The 18,195-nt window shown below is 37.8% G+C and overlaps 2 protein-coding genes across 2 annotated transcripts; both read left to right on the forward strand.

Annotated features, from left to right (window-relative positions):
• The first annotated feature begins 934 nt into the window (after positions 1 to 934).
• LOC128371195 (palmitoyltransferase ZDHHC20-A-like) lies at positions 935 to 6,760 on the forward strand. Its single transcript, XM_053331447.1, has 13 exons — positions 935 to 1,052; positions 2,257 to 2,283; positions 2,418 to 2,512; positions 3,045 to 3,165; positions 4,201 to 4,270; positions 4,593 to 4,625; positions 4,757 to 4,877; positions 5,495 to 5,627; positions 5,723 to 5,849; positions 6,100 to 6,186; positions 6,268 to 6,347; positions 6,479 to 6,525; positions 6,602 to 6,760. Exons 1-12 carry the CDS (start codon positions 935 to 937, stop codon positions 6,520 to 6,522), a joined length of 1,056 nt encoding a protein of 351 aa, XP_053187422.1. The 3' UTR covers positions 6,523 to 6,525; positions 6,602 to 6,760.
• Positions 6,761 to 8,612: 1,852 nt separating this feature from the next.
• On the forward strand, positions 8,613 to 13,345 carry LOC128371538 (organic solute transporter subunit alpha-like). Its single transcript, XM_053331884.1, has 9 exons — positions 8,613 to 8,619; positions 9,666 to 9,743; positions 9,984 to 10,135; positions 10,865 to 10,938; positions 11,914 to 12,072; positions 12,238 to 12,349; positions 12,438 to 12,584; positions 12,974 to 13,079; positions 13,185 to 13,345. Exons 1-9 carry the CDS (start codon positions 8,613 to 8,615, stop codon positions 13,343 to 13,345), a joined length of 996 nt encoding a protein of 331 aa, XP_053187859.1.
• The last annotated feature ends 4,850 nt before the right edge of the window (positions 13,346 to 18,195 follow it).

The raw sequence follows: 18,195 nt of genomic DNA on the forward strand, positions 1-18,195 counted from the left end.
CAAGATGTCCAACTTGTAATAGGCACATTCATCTGCTGATAGTGGAAAGTCCAAAACTAGTTTGGAAGCCAATCTTGGTCCAATATTCAATTTACATAAGTGTAATGTGGAAACTTCAGTGCACAAACACTGAGAATGGACTTTACATTGAAGGAGACATCTTGTGTTAAGCAACTTCAAAAATGAAATATGCTAAACATTGACAGTCACTTTACAGACACAATTCAATTAAAAGAGTTATCAATAACAATACATTACAAGAGTCATTTACAAGGAAGTTCCCAGCTGCCTGTGCTTTAATATGCAACATTAGTAAACTGCCAAACTAATTTTCCAGCTAGTCAGCGATCAAACCAGAGTTTATTTATTCACATTATTAATATGAATGTTTCCATTAATTGTACAGCTATGGAAAATCTGTCTAACGTCACTGTGGTCATGTTGCAAAGTGTTTTTCAGGATTTTAATAAGATAGGCCTAATTTAGCTTATTTTGTGGGAAAACCAAATCACACATTAAAAACCACATTAAAGAGACAAAAGAAAAGTAAAATCAAATAAAAGATGAAGTTTAATCAAAACTAGACTAAAGCTAGGTTAAGAAGAGATTAAAAGACAAAATAAACGAATAAAATCGATAAGATACAATTTTGTAGAACGATAGTAATAAAATAGTGTAAAATAAAGTAGAAAAAAATGAAAACATCAAAACTAAAATAAAAATACTTTCAGTGTGTTTCATTTGACAAATCAGACTACGAGTACAACACGAGCACATTATATTAAAACTACACCCCAGATTATGAACTACAAACCCATCTGCGCATGTCCCGTTTACTAGTGTCTGGGTCTTGTAGTCCATAGACAGTATCCTGGGCTCATTTAAAAGGGTGCCCATGACGTCACCGCCGGCTAATGTCCTACACGGATTAAAGATGGCTCCCTCTCACGCGTTTAAGTGCTGTAAACGGGCTCTGAACTGGATACCTGTCTTATTTATCAACCTGGTTGTCGGCTGGTCTTATTATGCATATGTGGTGGAGCTCTGCGTGTGTAAGTACGCTCACTTTTTTTGTCACGAGTGTTTGCATGTCGGGACTCGGGAGGGCAGATATGTGCCTGTGTTGACAGTTTGCCGGTGGCCCAACTTTGATAATCAGGTTGAAGTGAGATTTAAAAGCAACCCTCACACTCTCTGCACACTGTCCCTTCTGTCTCACTGTTTAGTAAACACGCATTCAGCAGCGTGTATAACCTTAATGTCACCACACTACTTTGTTTATATTAGTTAAGTAGAGAAAACACAGCCTGAGTGGCTTGTGCAATCATTAATTAATAATTAATAGATTAGATTAATATCGCTGTGATGATTGCTGTGACGTCAGGTATCATAAAGGCAGAAAAAACGGTGCAAAAACAAACTTTCTCAGGTGTTCTTGCTGTGTCAAATGTGCAGTGTGTTGTGAATGAATGGACAGTAAAGCTCCTGTCAATGGCACAAATTAAACTATGAATGGATCCAAGTTTATTTCCAGTAACTTCTCCTTATTCTATCTTGAGCATCAATTTGGACACATATGCATTTTTACATGAACGCATTAGCAATTTTCTATCTCAATTTTGAAGGTGAGATTTTATAAATAGCAGTGATTGTAATCTTTTATTTGTTATTGAACAATAATAGAGCGTCTTTGTCAGCCTTTTCTAAAATCCTGATGTAATGTTAGAATGGGGGAAATGTAATTAGGGCAGGAGAAAACTGAAAGGTGTTTTAAACTTTTTCAAGTGCCTGACGTTTAACTGTCAAACCGCTCTCACCCTTAATGTTGGTAACAAAAAACAGAAATGCACAGCCACTATTAGAAAGTTACCAGGCTTTTTGTTGTCATAGTGAATTAATATGTAAGGCTTTTGTCTTACGTTCTAATGCATGCACTGTAGTATAAATCTAACTCTCTGTCCCTGCACTCACAGTCAGGTTTTCATGCTATTTTTGAGCCTGGAACTGATGATACCATTATCTGCATGTAGACGTACTGTAGTGGCTTTGGTCAGGACAGGGAGAGCCCTGCTTCTTAAACAAAGCTCTCTCTTATGGGTGGGTCACTGCTGGCCGTGCCAGGCTGCTGCCACATGGTGTGAGAAAGGGGTGGTGTGTATGTGTGTGAGGTGGGGGATGTGTAGTCATGCATTCTTGGGACATTCATTAACACTCATTAATATATTTTTTTCTCTGCCATCTGTGTGTGTTACGTAGATACAATCCCAGATAATGCAGAACGAAGTAAGTGATACATACATGACATTTGTCAGTTATGTGTTAATTCACGAATGATGGAGTAATTCATCTAATTTTTAATATTATTATTTTAATATTATATTTTAAAAAATGTGTCAAAAACTTGTATCTCTTCACAGTCGGCTATTTGGTCATCTTCCACATTTTCCTCTTCATGTTCATATGGTCTTACTGGAAAACTATCTGGTCCACACCAGCCAGCCCCTCAAAAGCGGTAAGCCCAGAGCAGTTTCTTTAAACTCCTTACCACAGGTTTACCACAGGTTTACCACAGGTTTACCACAGGTAAGGCTTCTTTAAATGGCTACATTCAAAGACAATGAACATGTTTTGTTTTACAGTGAACACACCTTATTTTCATGGTTTAAGTGTAGGATAATATCAACATAGATGAGAGAAATATTGCATGACTGTCCAATACAAGTTTGTAATGCACACACACACACACACACACACACACACACACCAAACACACAAACTGCTCAGTTACGATATGATCCTACCAGTTGGGCTTGAGTAGCAGCTTCTCCATAAATGTCCATCAAATTTGAAACTTCCTTGTCTCTTCATTGACCACATTGCTGTTGTTGCTGTCCTCCAGGCAGTGAGGCGTGAGCCCAGATCTGATTTGGTTTGTTTACGCTTACACTGTGATAAAGCCAGACCTGAATCACTTGGAGCAAAATAATCAGATTTGGGCCACTTCAGCATGTAGTGTAAACACAGGTCTTTTCTTCTCTTGCCAGTTTGCTCTGCCCAGAGCAGAGAAGGAGCTGTTTGAAAGAGAGGAGCGGGCCGAGGTGCAGCAAGAGGTTCTGAAGAAAGTGGCCAGGAATTTACCTGCGTATACACGCACGGCAGGAGGAGGTGAGGCTTTTCACTGCAGCAGCAAAGGTGACTGGTTGGTTTTCCATTTAACTGCCCAGTGGACTAACAAGTCTGTCTCTATAAATGCTTCATTTATAGAGACTGACAACAAGGTTAGGGTTTTGTTGTTAAAACAATTACAGAGTTTTAAAAAATCCTGCATTGCAGAACCAATCCATATTTATATTATATTGGGGTAGTGACATGCAGTCCACTATGGAGGAGAAGGGGGGAGAGCATCATTTCCGGTAAGGCGTGTTCTTGACAAAATATAAGGGATGTAGGCTTGTTAGCGAAATTCCCCAGACTTCAGTAGGCGGAGATCTCTTGACTGTCTGAGACTAAAACACCCAGCAGTTACTTGAGAGCAGACCACTAGAGAAATTGTGTAACTGATTTACTGTTGTCACCATAGTGTCTAACACAGCAGGAAGTACATGAAGAGTCATTGTTCTCTTCATGTCTGGCACTCACATCTACAACATAATATAGGCAAAGCACTGCAAATAAAATTGTGTAAATATATTGCTATATTGTGTCTCCCCCTTTTGGATGAAAGTGCTACACTGTTTATATATCTATTATAATAGAATGCACTCTATGATGAAAAACCATACAGTGCATTTTCCTCATCTGTGTTGTGTTTATGGATCTGTGCGTAACAGGAGGGTTAATTGGGCTCAGGTGCACCTCGTTATCTCTGTGGGCTTCATCAGGCTCTTCTATTCATCAACACTTGTGCTCTTGTATACTTAGTCTCACAGGGAAAAAGACACTTTAAAATACACTTTCTAAAAAATAAATAAATATATATATTTTAAATATAAAATTTGTAGAATTAGAGGATTTATTAATTTAAAAAATGGTGGTTTACGTACCAGAAAATAGCAAAAAAATAAAAGAACATGGCTGGGTGAACTGGAAAAGCTTAGAAAGTCTTTAATGTGGAAAATTCTTACTTTTCATCAATAAAGCTCATATACTGTTTATAGGTATTCATACTTAAATAATTCTGCCTTCATTTTCTCTTAACAGCCATCCGATACTGTAACCCCTGCCAAGTAATCAAACCTGACCGCTGCCATCACTGCTCCACCTGTGAGATGTGAGTGTACACCCTATAATTAAAGCTCATCATATCTATTCTTTTTACAAAACTTTTCCCTGAATAAAATATTTGTAGTTGTCCACTGTTTTTATCTGTCCACATAAATGTCGGTTTTAAACCAGTTTTTGGTATTGTCTCTAATGAAATCTTCATCCATTTTAAACATTTAGTTTTATAAATTGAGCACCATGTACTACATCTTCATTTGCTTATGTGGTGAAGTGCCTCTGGGTAATTTGATCAGCAAAATGTTTATAATGTAAACATTTACTAGATGGTACCAACAGGATGTATGTTTTCCTTATTCCTTTTCTTCAAGGTGCGTACTGAAAATGGACCATCACTGCCCCTGGTACTGAAGGCTTTTCTCATTTAACTATGTTTTTAATAATCTTTGACCATATTAATTGTTTTTATTGTAAAATTATCTATTTTTCATCAGAAGTAAATTTGTCTGTCTCTGATGTTCTCTTCCTGTTTCAGGGTGAATAACTGTGTCGGATTTTCGAATTACAAGTACTTTGTGTTGTTCTTGGCCTACGCATCACTCTACTGTTTAGTCATTTGTGCCACAGTTGTACAATATTTCATCAAATTCTGGACCGTAAGTACAGAAACATCCGCTGTATTATTACATCGCCTGTTCTTGTGTGTGTGTGTGTGCTTGCTGTGCTAGCTTGCAGCTTATTAAAGGTGATTAGTATCCTTTTGAATGTCACGTTACTCCTGAGATCAAGATTCAGCAGCCTTGGGTCAAAAAAAAAAACTAGATCAAGTGATTTTTGCATTTGCTTTCTTTTAAACATGACATCATTTCTGAAACAGAAATACAATTTCAAATGTAGGGTTGTGGTACAACATGTGATCACCCACTAATGGTCGCATTGTAAGATTTCAACCAATAGGTTACAAATGCTACACTGTGGTGCACAATGATGTAGCATGTGAACGCTCGTCTTCAGCGATCTGCTTCACATGAGACAATGGCTCCTGTCATGTAGTCTTACAGTGAAGGAGTAGGTTGTCTTACAGCCCAAACAATACTGATGACAAGACAAAATGATGGATGGAGTTTCCAGTGACTTACTGTGAAAAATGTAGTTTTTTGTACCAAGGAGGAAACTTTGCTACTTCTACTGCAGTCAATTGTTTGTTAAAGATGACTTGACATGTTGACTGACAAGGCTAACACCTTTTTTTTTTCTCTTTTCCCTTTTAAAGAAACAACTACCTGATACGCACGCCAAATTCCACATCTTGTTTTTGTTTTTTGTGGCCGCGCTGTTTTTTATCAGCATCCTGTCACTTTTTTGCTACCATCTCTGGCTTGTGGGAAAGAACAGGACCACTATAGGTAGCTATTGGAGACACATTTCTTGTTAAATATTCAATTTGATGCACACTTTTGTATTGAGATTGTCACTTGACATGTTTAATATCAATTTTCAGAGGCTTTTAGGGCTCCTATCTTCATAAATAGTCCAGACAAAAATGGATTTTCGCTTGGCTTTCGCCGAAATGTAGCTGAGGTGTTTGGAGACCAAGTGAAGTACTGGTTCTTTCCTGTTTTCTCAAGGTAAAACTGCTCTGACCTGACACAACTGTAGCCATAAATCACCTATGTAATCATAATGATGCAAATAAATACACACTGTCTACACTGTGTACTGTACACATTTTTAAAACTTCATTTTTAGTATAAAAGCTTGTTTAATGGAATGGAGAAAACCAGAAAAAGAGACCAGTGAAGTACTTGTAATTCCCAAAATACAATTAACTATTGCTGACATGTTGATTCATGCTCTTATTATCTCTGTTTGAATCAGTCTGGGGGATGGGCATTCCTTTGATACCAGGCTGGTACACATAGATCCTGAACAAGCAAACAGTATCCTTCAGCAAAATGGCAAAAGGTGAACATTCTTTAAAAATCTAATTCATGTCTTTCAATTTTGTTTTTTGGGTGTTGATCACAAATGTGACTTTAATTACAGCCTTGTTGATGAGGAGGGCAACACTCGAGTGCTTGGTAACAATGTACAACACTCAGTGGACGAAAGCAAAGAGAAAACTGGTGATGCTTTTTCTCACATTTTCATTTTTGTTCATATATTTTATGACCACTGTAGTTTTATAATTAGCTCCTCTCAAAACAACCGGAACAAATCCTGAAACATCTATTTTGTACAAATTATTTCTTTTTAGATGGAGGCCAGATAGTCTCTGTGACAATGGAGAGTGACCCATAGCAGGTATGTGGACATAACATAAATGTGTCTTCCTCCCATGCATATTTGTACTTGTACTCATCATTGACCGTCCTTGCAGCTTGTAGGCACATGAGTAAAGAGTTCGTCAACTACAATGCCTTAAATCTGGATCATCAGCACATCCACAGGAGACGTCCTCCAACCTCATTCTGATAGTGCAGCCTCAGGTCGAATGTTTTATATGGACCATTTGTGCTTTTTTAAAAGTAGTACCACAACAATATTGTTGCACCAGTCTTAACCGGAAGTGATTCACAAGTTTTGTCTTTGTTACCAGCTGAAGACATTCAGATGATATTATTTGAAAAACTCTGGGGCTGCTTTTTCTCCCTCCCTTGAGCCAATGTTTCTTTTAACTGAATGGATTAATCACAATATAAATTTCAACTAGGGACTCACTCTTTTGTCAGTATTAATAAAAAAGTAATAATTAAGCCTCACATTTGTTTGTAGAACAGTGAGTGCTACAGAAGTGATAGTTGTCTTCAGGGCATAATTGACTAGAAGTGAAAATTCAACTCTATGAACCATGTGTGCAATATATCTGAGCAGATTATAACTTTGAGCACAGTGCAATTATTAAGACCAGTCGTCAGTTATCAAACGGTCTGATTCAGTTTACTGTTTACATCATTGAATATATTTAATGGTCTTTCTGTTTACACTATTCATATATTTATTTTTTGCTGTTTTTTATATGATGGGTAACATAAGCTTCAAATGAGGACCAAATCCACTTTAACTACTGTTTAAGTACTTTCTCATTCCAAATCATTATTTAAGACATCAATAGGTTGCATGAAATTCAGAGTAATGATCAATTATTGACATTCTCCATTGCACTATAAATACTTGTAATTTATTTTAAAACTTTTATAAATTAATTGCAGTCTTTTCACATCTATTGATTTTATTGAAATGGCTTGTTTTTATTTATATGTATTTTATTTTTAATGTTTGTCATCATCATTACCATTTAATTTCACATTTGTGGATACTTCTTTGTGGTGTATTTGTAGAAACTGAATCACTCTTGAGTTTTATCATTTTTGGATTCAATTGTCAATTTTTTTTTCAGTTTGATGAGATTTATTTGAAAATTGGAAAGCAAGAGCACAAAATAATAATAAAAAAAAACCCCAGCAATAAACATATACTAAGATTTTGGCAGAGAAGTCAAGGACATTTGATCCATTTTGACCTTGAACGTAAACCAGGATAGATAAACAGGGCATTATAGCCTGGTGATGAAAGAGGAAGCTGGTGTCATTATAAAAGCTCATCTCAGTGCTCTTGGCAACTGGTTCATTTTTATTACATTCCTTTTAGTGGAAATGATGCACAGCACAGTGTTGGATTTGCCTGAGTGAGCAGTTAATAATTATGTGTAGATATTACTGACTGAATGTACTCGTACAACCTCACAGTAGTTTAATTACTAAAACTACTTAATACACCCCCCCCCAACAGAGATATCTGCTAATGTAGTTATTCCTGTAAAAAATAAGCTGCTTTTTTATTGGGGAAATGATTAATGTTCTGTAACAATAAATATAATGTTAGAAACTAGAATGTGTGTGTCTTTTCTTGTGGGCTGTCATTTGTGCATGTTCTTAATCGACTCTGAAACAACTGTGCTGAGGAATGTTATGGTAGATTATAGTCATACCTTCTCAGATGTTCATCATAACCAGCTCAAACTACAGGATTGTGTTCAAATTAGTCCATGGTTCAGAAATTGCACGTGTTTGATATGATTATTGGGTTTCTCAGCTCAGTCAGTTGGTTTCTGTCTATCAGTGCAGGCTCTCCTAAATCTGACAAAATTATTAATCAAATTGGTATTGAAATATGTATTTTGTGTAGTGTTTGCTAAATGTATTACAATTTTATTTGCAGTCAGGACATAAAACAGACATATTCCACATTGTAGAACATATATTTTAAATTGGGAATATGATTCAGATGCAGACTATTTTATTGTCCATTAAACTTACATAAAATGGAAATTCGTTTGGCATATAAGACACTTCATACAAAAAATGATACATTAGAGGTTACATATATTAATGGCAAGTGGCAGAAATAAAAGTGATGAGTGAATTGTTCTTCTACTGCCATGTAAGAGGGATTCCTTCTTCAACCTACAATAAATGTGGATCAATATTCTCAGTTCTCAATCATTTAGAAATAATGCCACTGCTCTATAAAAGTTATAAAAGACAATTACATTATCTATATCCATGCTTAAGTATATATCTGTAAAAAGACAGCCATCAGAGATTGAAAAGCTGTAATTCACAGTGATAGTTGTGACACGTTTTCAGAATCATTAAAGTTTCTCACTGCTGACTCAAACTTTTCACACTTGCTGAGTTTTATGAAACATTGTCTGGCACAGAAACACTATGAGCTGGGATTGGCAGGCTGGCAGGGAGAGGTGAACGACCTCAGTGCCGTTCACCTCTCCATATCAGTTCAAACAGAGACACACACAACACACTATTTATAGCAATAATTCTGCATAAATCAGAATCATACCCTGAAGATTTGCGGAGGGGGGCTTGGGGAACACTCAGTGTGACAAATAATGTAAACACCTCACAGAAACCCAGTAAATTAATAATAACGTGTGCATTAAAGACACTGAAAGTGATTAACAAATTACACAGATTGAAGTAAATTCCTTTATCTTTTTTATGCACTTTCATATTTACAAGGAAGCAACACACCCAGTCAAAGTTCATCTCTCTTGGCACATTCAGTGGTTCTCAGTCTTTTAACTAAAACTCTGACCTTGTGTCACTTTAATTACTGTGACTTAAGTCTGTGAATGAATGAGTGAGAGTTAGTTATGAAGGTATTCTCATAAACTTGTAAGCTTCGAACCCGTCATCATACCTTCACTCCTTAAAAGTCGCCCATAGGGTAAAGTACACTAGTAGAATTTGCTGCTGGAGCCCACTGGCACACACTGCCATGTAAAGAGGAGACCTTGTTGTTTTACATCGACAATCGACTACTGATCAGGTTTTCTGTGAGGAGAGAAAGCTCCATTTAAATTTGCTCCTTTTTAAATTTTAACCCACCAGTGCACGTTCCTCAAGAAGAATATCTGTAAGCCATGGAGGAACCACTCAACAGCACCATTCATCCAGCTTGTTTGCAGGAGCCACCTCTGGCTATTGACGTGATAAAGCGTAAGTGAACCAGTTACATCCATTTTACTGATAATGTTTTCTTATCAACCAGGCCAAGCTAATGGCATTAAAAGTTCACTCAGCCATGTTATGCCTGAGTCTGAGTTTTAACCTTCATATCATATTGTCTTCTTCTTTCATCATTTATTTATTTGTGTTTTTTTCACATGAAGTGCCTCAAATTGTATGAAATTGTCTGAAATCTCCTTTTTTCTCCTCCTCTTGTTTGTTTGAAATCAGAGCTAGATATGTTTGGATTTTGCCTGTACGCCATGCTCACCTTCATGTCCTGCATCTCCCTGCTGCTCTACCTGGAGCAGTGTGTTTACATTTATAAAAAACTGCCCTACTCCAGGAAGACCACCATCATTTGGATCAATGGTGCAGCACCAGTAAGTCCGAACGCCTGTTTAATAAAAAAAAGAAAAGAAAATCCATGCTGTGATGATAGGAGCTATTAAAAGTGAATCAATCATAAAACCAATCTGGGGAACAAATTACATGACAATGGGCTTCATGGAAGCACATTTTCATATTTTTATCCTTAAACTTTTGTCTGTGAGGTTAAGCTCAAGGGATGTGACAGTCACAATTAGAGGGGAATATTATAGTCTACAGGTGATCAGGTCACACGGTTAGCTGCATAACACTGAACACACATCTGCAACAGAGACACAGAGGCAGCGGTCAGAGTACTTTACAACTACTGAAATGTAGAAGTTCCTGCGCCAAAGTATGCCAATAAAAATTATAAATTCTAAAAAACTATTTCAGCAAATTGGCCACCATGATGATGAAATAAGAATGATTTTTGCATCAGGTTTGTTTTGGTTATATATTTCATTTTTTAGTAAATTGTGGTATTATTCTTAAACTCCAAATTAATTGAGATTAAGACATTACAATTCTAAGTCAAACAAGTTTTTCTGCCATGAAGAGAAAGGCAGTAATGATGTTGTCATGACACGTGTGACAGGTCTGGACCACTTGTAAATTTATACTCCATACTCGGACCGATTTTTCATGAGGCCCAATCCTTCCAGAAATAATCAGGATATATTACTGTGGTTGACTTTGACTAGTCTTGTTTTCATGTGCTTTATTCTATTTCTCTGTTTCAGGTCATTGCCACCATGTCCTGCTTTGGGATGTGGATCCCAAGGGCAGTAATGTTCACAGACATGACGTCCAACTGGTACGTTTTCTTTCATCTGCACCTAAAATCTTCTCTGCAAGACAAATGATTTTCTCCTAGAATAGAGAGTTTCTTTCATTGCTTTGTCTAAAAAGCTGGACTATGATGTTTTGTTGTTGTTTAAATTTTAAATAAATATATATATATATATATATATATATATATATATATATATATATTTATATTCTTTTTTTTTTTTTTTTTTGAATAATGGTAGCTTGGTTCCATTGTGCAGTGAACTGTTCTTATATTTAGAATATATCTTATATTTTCCCCAATGTATTTTATTTATTTAATTTTCAGTCCCAATCTTTGTGCCTCTTAACAGTCCCCCCCCCTACCCTCCCAACAAAAGTTTAGTTTTAGTATATAATAAATACAGGAATAATTAGAATAGACAAAATCTAAAAGCTTGAAAAATCTATATTAGCACTGGTTTAGCTGGATTCCAGTGTAGTCTGGATATAGTGTTGCAAATCCAAGAGTCCCCATGGATGCCGAAGATGATCAGGATACATCATCAGCTAAATGCCTTCAGAGTAATCATAATAAAAGCCAAGACTGTACAAATTAGCTGGAGATTACTGTACTGTAAGTTTAACCACTGGATGAATCATTATACATGCCAAGATCAAAGATCATGTCATATCTCCAACTTAAATAAAATGCAGGAAATCTTTATAGGATGTTGCAACATCCAGTGGTATGGTTCTGTAAATGTTATGTGCATTCTGATTTATATGATTTGCGTACAGTACATAATGTGTACAGTACAGTGTTGTGCAATATGTAGTAGCTAGGTCAAACTCCATAAACAAGGGCTGTTTTTGGTTTGGCCTCACATGTCAAGAGTACTAGTGTTTTATTTAATATGATCATATAAAATTGAAAATTGTTTGATAATTTTTCAGAATGACTTCATATCTGCTCTCTATAAATAGGCTTACTGTAAGTCACATGTCTTTCTCTCTGTAGTTATTTTGCAGTTGTGGTGTACAAAGTGTTGGTGCTGATGATTGACGAGTTGGGGGGCAGCAATTATTTTCTGGAGCGGTTTTCAGGTGAAACCTTTAGGATCAACACAGGACCATGCTGCTGCTGCTGTGTCTGTTTACCCCGTGTGCCCATGTCACGGTATTTATCCTTTTATACTTTTTTATATGACACAGTCTCTACTAAGCTCTAATAAGTTGATTAATGCTTAATTATTATTATATTGTTTATAAACTATAAGCTGTTTCATTTGGCACATCATGGTTGTTTCTAATGCAAATCTTTTTTTGGGATGAAATTATTTAGGAAAATGTTATTCTTGCTTAAGTTGGGTGCTCTTCAGTATGCGATCCTAAAGACGGTGCTCTCTGTCCTCGCCATAGTACTGTGGACAAACGGCAACTTTGATCTTGCTGATGTAAGTTTTTGAAAAGCTCGTCTACACATCTGATTGTGCTGAAAATGAAATGAACAAGGCCAGAAATGTTTCTTTGCTCCTTTTCCAGCTCGAGATCACTGGTGCAGCCATTTGGTTAAATCCATTCATTGGTGTCCTAACTATCATCTCCCTTTGGCCTGTCGCCATCGTTTTCATGAACACTAACAGCCTTCTACGAAGCCTCAACATAGTACCCAAGTATGCCATGTACCAAGTGAGTCCACACAACCAATTCAATATGTATCCTAATGCTCTGTCAGTTACAATCTGAAAAGATAGATATTCTGAATTTCCTTCATCCTGCACAAGGAAAACGTTAAAACAGCAACAAAAGCTGCATTGTGATGCATTTTTAAACCAGTAAGTTTCTCAGATACTTATTTTGTCTCATAAGTGTGAAGAAATTAAACTAAAACTAAGAGGATTACCTTCCTTGATTGCTTTATGGCTTAAAATTACAATGACCTGTTACTGTTAGCACATGTTTTATGTTCTTCATCATATTGCCAAGGTCTACTGACACATACTGATATTTAGAGATTCTATCCAATGCACCTGTGTACAGTATGCATGTAACTGATCAAGTATTGTTTTTCTCTTCAGTTAATACTTGTATTGAGTCAGCTGCAGACTTCAATAATTAATATCCTGGCCTTGGATGGAACCATCGCCTGTGCCCCTCCCTTCTCCTCCCAGGCTCGTGGATCCAGTAAGAAACACCTTTGACTGTCTAGCTGCATCTTCTATTCATGTGTTTTGCATGAGATAATCTGTCTGCAACCTAATTTTTTCTCTCTTTTTCTCTGCCCTGCAGTGCTAAGTCAGCAGATGATGATCATGGAGATGTTCATCATAACTCTGGTCACTCGGTTTTTCTACCGTCGTACGTATAATACGCTTCCCTCTGTGGCACATGACAACAACCAGAATATCAAAATTGCCCTGCAGGGTGCTCACGTGGAGCACGATGTCTAAAAATAAAAGGAGAAAGAATGGGAAAGAGTGGAAATAAAGCTGCTCTTAAATGATGCGTACATGATATAACATTTTACCTCATTCTGTCCCTTGAGTATAAAGAGAGATTTTAATTTTTAATGGATTAGAGGAGTACTGAGGTCAACCCTATTTCTTTGTACTATTCATACAACACTGAAATTTGTGAATATCGTTTTTCTGTACATTCAAATAAATCCTCCATTTGATGATTCACAAAATTGGTTAAATGGTAAAACTTAAAGCATCAACTCACCTTATTGCAATTTAAGCAAAAATAAATATGCTGTTGAACTGTTTTAACGTTTAAAACATTTAAACGTGCAAATAAAGGCAATGCTATCTGCATGGCTACATGCCAGTGCAAGATGATTAAAGACACTGGGGAGACTATGCTTGTGCTGTGACTGGGATCTAAAGGAATAAAGTCTTCTTACAAAACACAGACTGTTCAGAGAAGTATGACCGCATAGTGATGCATAACATCACTATGCTGTCATACAGAGACATAAAGACATAGGGAGGTTGAAAGCTTGAAAAATGTGGAAAATAGGTATAATTTATACTGGGATTGTGCAGACTTATGAATATTTGTTTGTGTGGAAAGACAATATTTTTACATTTGCTTAGGCAGCAGTAAATACCACACCTATTTATTTGTGTTCATGCTTTTGTGTGTGTGTGTGTGTGTGTGTGTGTGTGTGTGTGCGTGCGTGCGTGTGTGTGAAAGCATGCGGTTATCACAAAAATGATATTTTTTGTAGTACAGTGAGCATTAAACAGTGACACAGTATTCAGTTGGTTATGTATAAATGTATGCATTACAGTGGCCAGGTTGCATGTATGAACCTATACCGAGGAGCCGCTAAAACATTAATGTATTTGATTAAAGAATGTAATTTTGTTCACTGAGCAGCAGGTACACAGATGTATTTGTAACCCTGTAATTATTCAATCTTAATTTAATTTTAGTCTATAGTTCAGTTTATTGTGAATCACATAACTGTTTATCTTAAAGTAATGTGAAGGCAACTTAAATCTGTATGTTATATTTCTTTGTCCTGTATGACTGTGTACCAGATAAACATTTGAAAAGTCTGTTAACACAACCTAGAAAAACAGGCAGATTTGTTCAAAGCTTGCTCACCTTCTTACACAGACTTCTGTCAGGGAACGTGTATGAGACAGCATCTTTATTTACAGACTCTGTACATTTTGCAGCCTTCGACAGCCGAAATGTGTCACATGTTGTTTCTTTGGTGACCACAAGAGGCCCTGCTTGTTCCACCTGAAAACCTCATTTATAAATCTGATAATAAAGAACAACCAGTCCCCTCTTCTCGACTCACATGACTAATTTAGATTAAAAAACACATATCAATAGGGCTACAGAAATGAGGAAATTATAGTGGTATATTTTAATGCTCATTATTTATTTTAAGTTCAACCTGAACATGCTGAATTTTGAAGAGTCACACACATTAGAGGTTTTGGGTTAAAGTATTACAAGCCCTTACTTTGAACAGAGTAATTCAATTTAAGTCATTTATTAATAAACACAATGATTGTGAATATGTACTAAAAACATGCACATTATTCACACTTAACTAAATACAGACTAACTTCTCAAGTATATTGTGCATATGGTATATTCCTACAGACTAGCAAATAAAATTCCCATGTTTTTTCAAGCACCTGAAAAAGTGTGACAATAAATAATGGCTTAAGCTTGGTGTGAATTAGAGGTTGCATTTGACGTTAGAATTACCTTTTCCAGAAATCATATCATATATTAGTTATAGTTATAGTTATTAGCTAAATGCTAGAAGTTTAAGACACGCTCAAATTAACATTGATACATAATTTTAAAAAAATTTAACCAATTTTTCAGCACAGGCTGCTTCTTTCCTTGAAAATAAAACATGTTCATTCATCCACAATTATGTAATCATTTTCAATGGCTTCATTGTCTTTGGGTCCAATGTTGACAAGATGTTCAAAGGGTCACTCCCTCCGACAAGATTGATTGCTTTTAATTTGATTTAATGAGGAAACATCAACGTTTCTGCATCACAAGAAACATTTCCTTAGTTTTTCACATGTTCTCTAAAAGGTGTTAATACTATACTATTCAAAGTAATATAGAGCTCTGTGAATAAATTAAATGAGGAAAGCACATTCAGGCATGTAGGTCATAATGCTAATTATCTCCAAAACTTGATTGTAGTTCATTTGTTACACTTAACTATTTATAGAACAGTGATCCTAAACTTTTTTACAGATGGGAATGACTGACCGTCAGTTGCTGGGACAAAAAAAATATGAAGAACCAGTATATTTAGAATAAAAGCAAATCTGTTGCATTAACAGATTATTAGGTTCCATATAGAGGTGCATTGCATTAATCTGGATGAGATGTTTATATAAAGCCAGATCATTTGGAATTCAAATTTTGGCCATGTTAATGGAGTATTTGTCTTTGCTGTTTATGTAAACAGAGTCATCAGACAGAGAGGAAGAGAAAGCTGCGTTCAGGGTGGGTTGATGTTAGCCCCTGGCTCTGCATTGCTGACGAAAGCTGCTTAGCTCCTCAGTTGCTATGGCGACCAGGGAGAGCAGCCAGACAAAAACGAGGCAAAGAGGAGGGGCTTTCAAGGGAGAAATAGAGGAGAAAGGGCTGGATGGGAAAGATATACAGAGGGAGGGATACAGACAGCCGATAAAGAAACGCGCTGAGAGAAACAGAGGTAAAGCAGGGCTACAGAGGGAGATAACAATAAGGTCTGGATATAAATGCCCCATCCACCGGCTGGGGAATAATAACTACAGCAAGTGACGGGAGGATACAGAGAACGGGGGAAACAGAGAGAAGATGGATGTACAAACGGAGAACATGGACCCCCCGCCTTCTGAATCCCAGCCAAGTGGAAAAATCAGAAAAGGATTCAAGCTATTTGGCAAACGCAAGCCAGGTAACATCTTTTCTATTCGTAGCAAAGGGGATGGAAACAACAAGTCACCTGTTAACAGGAGCAAAACCATTGATGGATTATCAGAGACTGCTGCACCAGATTCAGAGCAGGAGCTGGACAAGGAAAAGGGACAGGAGATGAATCAAGGAGAGGGTGAGCAGGCAGAGGAGGAGACACTTGGTGAAGATGGCGTTCTGGCTGCCGCTCCTGCACGTACTTCCATTTCTTCAGCCTGCTCAGCGAAATCCCTTGGCTTCCTTTCATTACTGAGGGGTGGCCGGAGAGGAGGGGGGGACCGTCGAGTCCACACTGTATCCCAACCAGTGGGTCGGCAACGTCGTGGATTGAAGGGTCTCTTTGGTAATGTTAAGTTCCGCTCAAAGGATAAGGAGGACAAGGAGGAAACCCCTCCAAGCCCACTTCTCATGTCATCCCGCGCCAACAGTGTGGAAATCATCAAAGAGGATCTCACCCTCACCCCCAAATCCCAGCCTCGCTCTCTAGACAGCCCTGAGACAGAGAGCTGTGAGCCCGCCAAGAGCTTAATGTCACAGGACAGCTCACCCACATCCCCATCAGAGACTCCCCAGAAGACGGCAGGCAATGTGAGTAGAACTAATGAGCATGTGCCACCTTTACTCACCCCTGAACCACCCATGATACCCGGTGAGAAGAGCCTGAGCTCCTTGCTGGCAGACATCTCCTCTCTCCTGACCTTTGACTCAATCTCAGGGGGTGGAGACATCATGGCTGATGTAGAGGCAGAGTGGGGAAAAGCCAGCAGTGCCATCAGTACTGTGGTGACTGAGGCCATGCCATCATCTACATCTCTCTTCTCTAAACCAACCATCTCCTCTCCGCTGACTTCTACATCTGTCAGCATTTCATCTATGACAAAACCGTCTCTTGTAGCTCTCCCCACAGCAGCCCCAACTCGATCCTTTACCTCTACTACAACAAAAGCTTCAACCTCTTCTCCCATTGCCAAGCCAAGCACTATCATCACTACTTTGACCAAATCTTCCACTTTGACTACTCACTCAGTCAAATCAAACTCAGACTCTACTTCAACCTCTGGGCCTTCGACCAGCATTACATTAAAATCAACTACTACAGCCACAGCAACAACAAAACCTTTAACTACCCCTGTAACGTTAACAAGCCTTTCGGCTCCAGTAATGTCTTCCCCTTCTACAAGTAAATCCATACCGAGCTCCACCTCTACTACTACAACAGCTCCTCCAAACACCCCAGCCACGGTCGTCAAGGTTCACTCAATTAGTCCAACTCTTACCTCTACAGCTAGCAAACTGGCTTCAGAGATTGCTGCTCCCCCTCAAATTATTGGTACAGTAGGTAAGCCTAGCCCTATAGCTACCCCAGTTCTTGCTTCAGCAAAACCTCCACCAGTAACCCATAGCCCTCCCACCCTTGTTTCTTTTACCCAACCTACACCTGCTAAATTGGATTCAGCTAGCAGATTAAACCTGCAAACCTCCTCTTCCAGCAAACAGCCCCAAAGTTCAGCTGCAGGAGAATTTAAAGCCCCAGTAACAGTATCACCAGCCTGTACTGTTACAACCAAACCTTCTACTCCTGCACCAGTTCTCCCCACCACAACGACAAAGGTTACCCCATCAACTCCATCCCCAGGCTCAATATCTGCAACTCTTTCCAAACCTACACACACATCTGTGGACTTAAATAAGACCCTCCCCCCCCTTGTAAATGCTCCAGATATTTGTCCCGCCCCTACCATAACTGCCATAACTTCAACAAAGACCCAACCCAGCCCTTCATCTGTCCCAACTCCATTTTCAACTTCTGTATATAAGATTCCTCCCACGACAAAACCTAGTC

The sequence above is a fragment of the Scomber japonicus genome, chromosome 13, assembly GCF_027409825.1.
Source record: "Scomber japonicus isolate fScoJap1 chromosome 13, fScoJap1.pri, whole genome shotgun sequence".
Taxonomy (NCBI): Eukaryota; Metazoa; Chordata; class Actinopteri; order Scombriformes; family Scombridae; genus Scomber; species Scomber japonicus.

Excerpts from the sequence above, each read along its gene's own strand:
- LOC128371195 (XM_053331447.1), top strand. The coding sequence starts at position 935 with ATGGCTCCCTCTCACGCGTTTAAGTGCTGTAAACGGGCTCTGAACTGG. Across the intron at positions 3,166-4,200 it reads TACACGCACGGCAGGAGGAG|CCATCCGATACTGTAACCCC; the intron begins GTGAGGCTTTTC and ends TTCTCTTAACAG. Across the intron at positions 4,626-4,756 it reads ATGGACCATCACTGCCCCTG|GGTGAATAACTGTGTCGGAT; the intron begins GTACTGAAGGCT and ends TTCCTGTTTCAG.
- LOC128371538 (XM_053331884.1), top strand. Across the intron at positions 9,744-9,983 it reads GGCTATTGACGTGATAAAGC|AGCTAGATATGTTTGGATTT; the intron begins GTAAGTGAACCA and ends GTTTGAAATCAG. Across the intron at positions 12,073-12,237 it reads CCCCGTGTGCCCATGTCACG|GAAAATGTTATTCTTGCTTA; the intron begins GTATTTATCCTT and ends GAAATTATTTAG.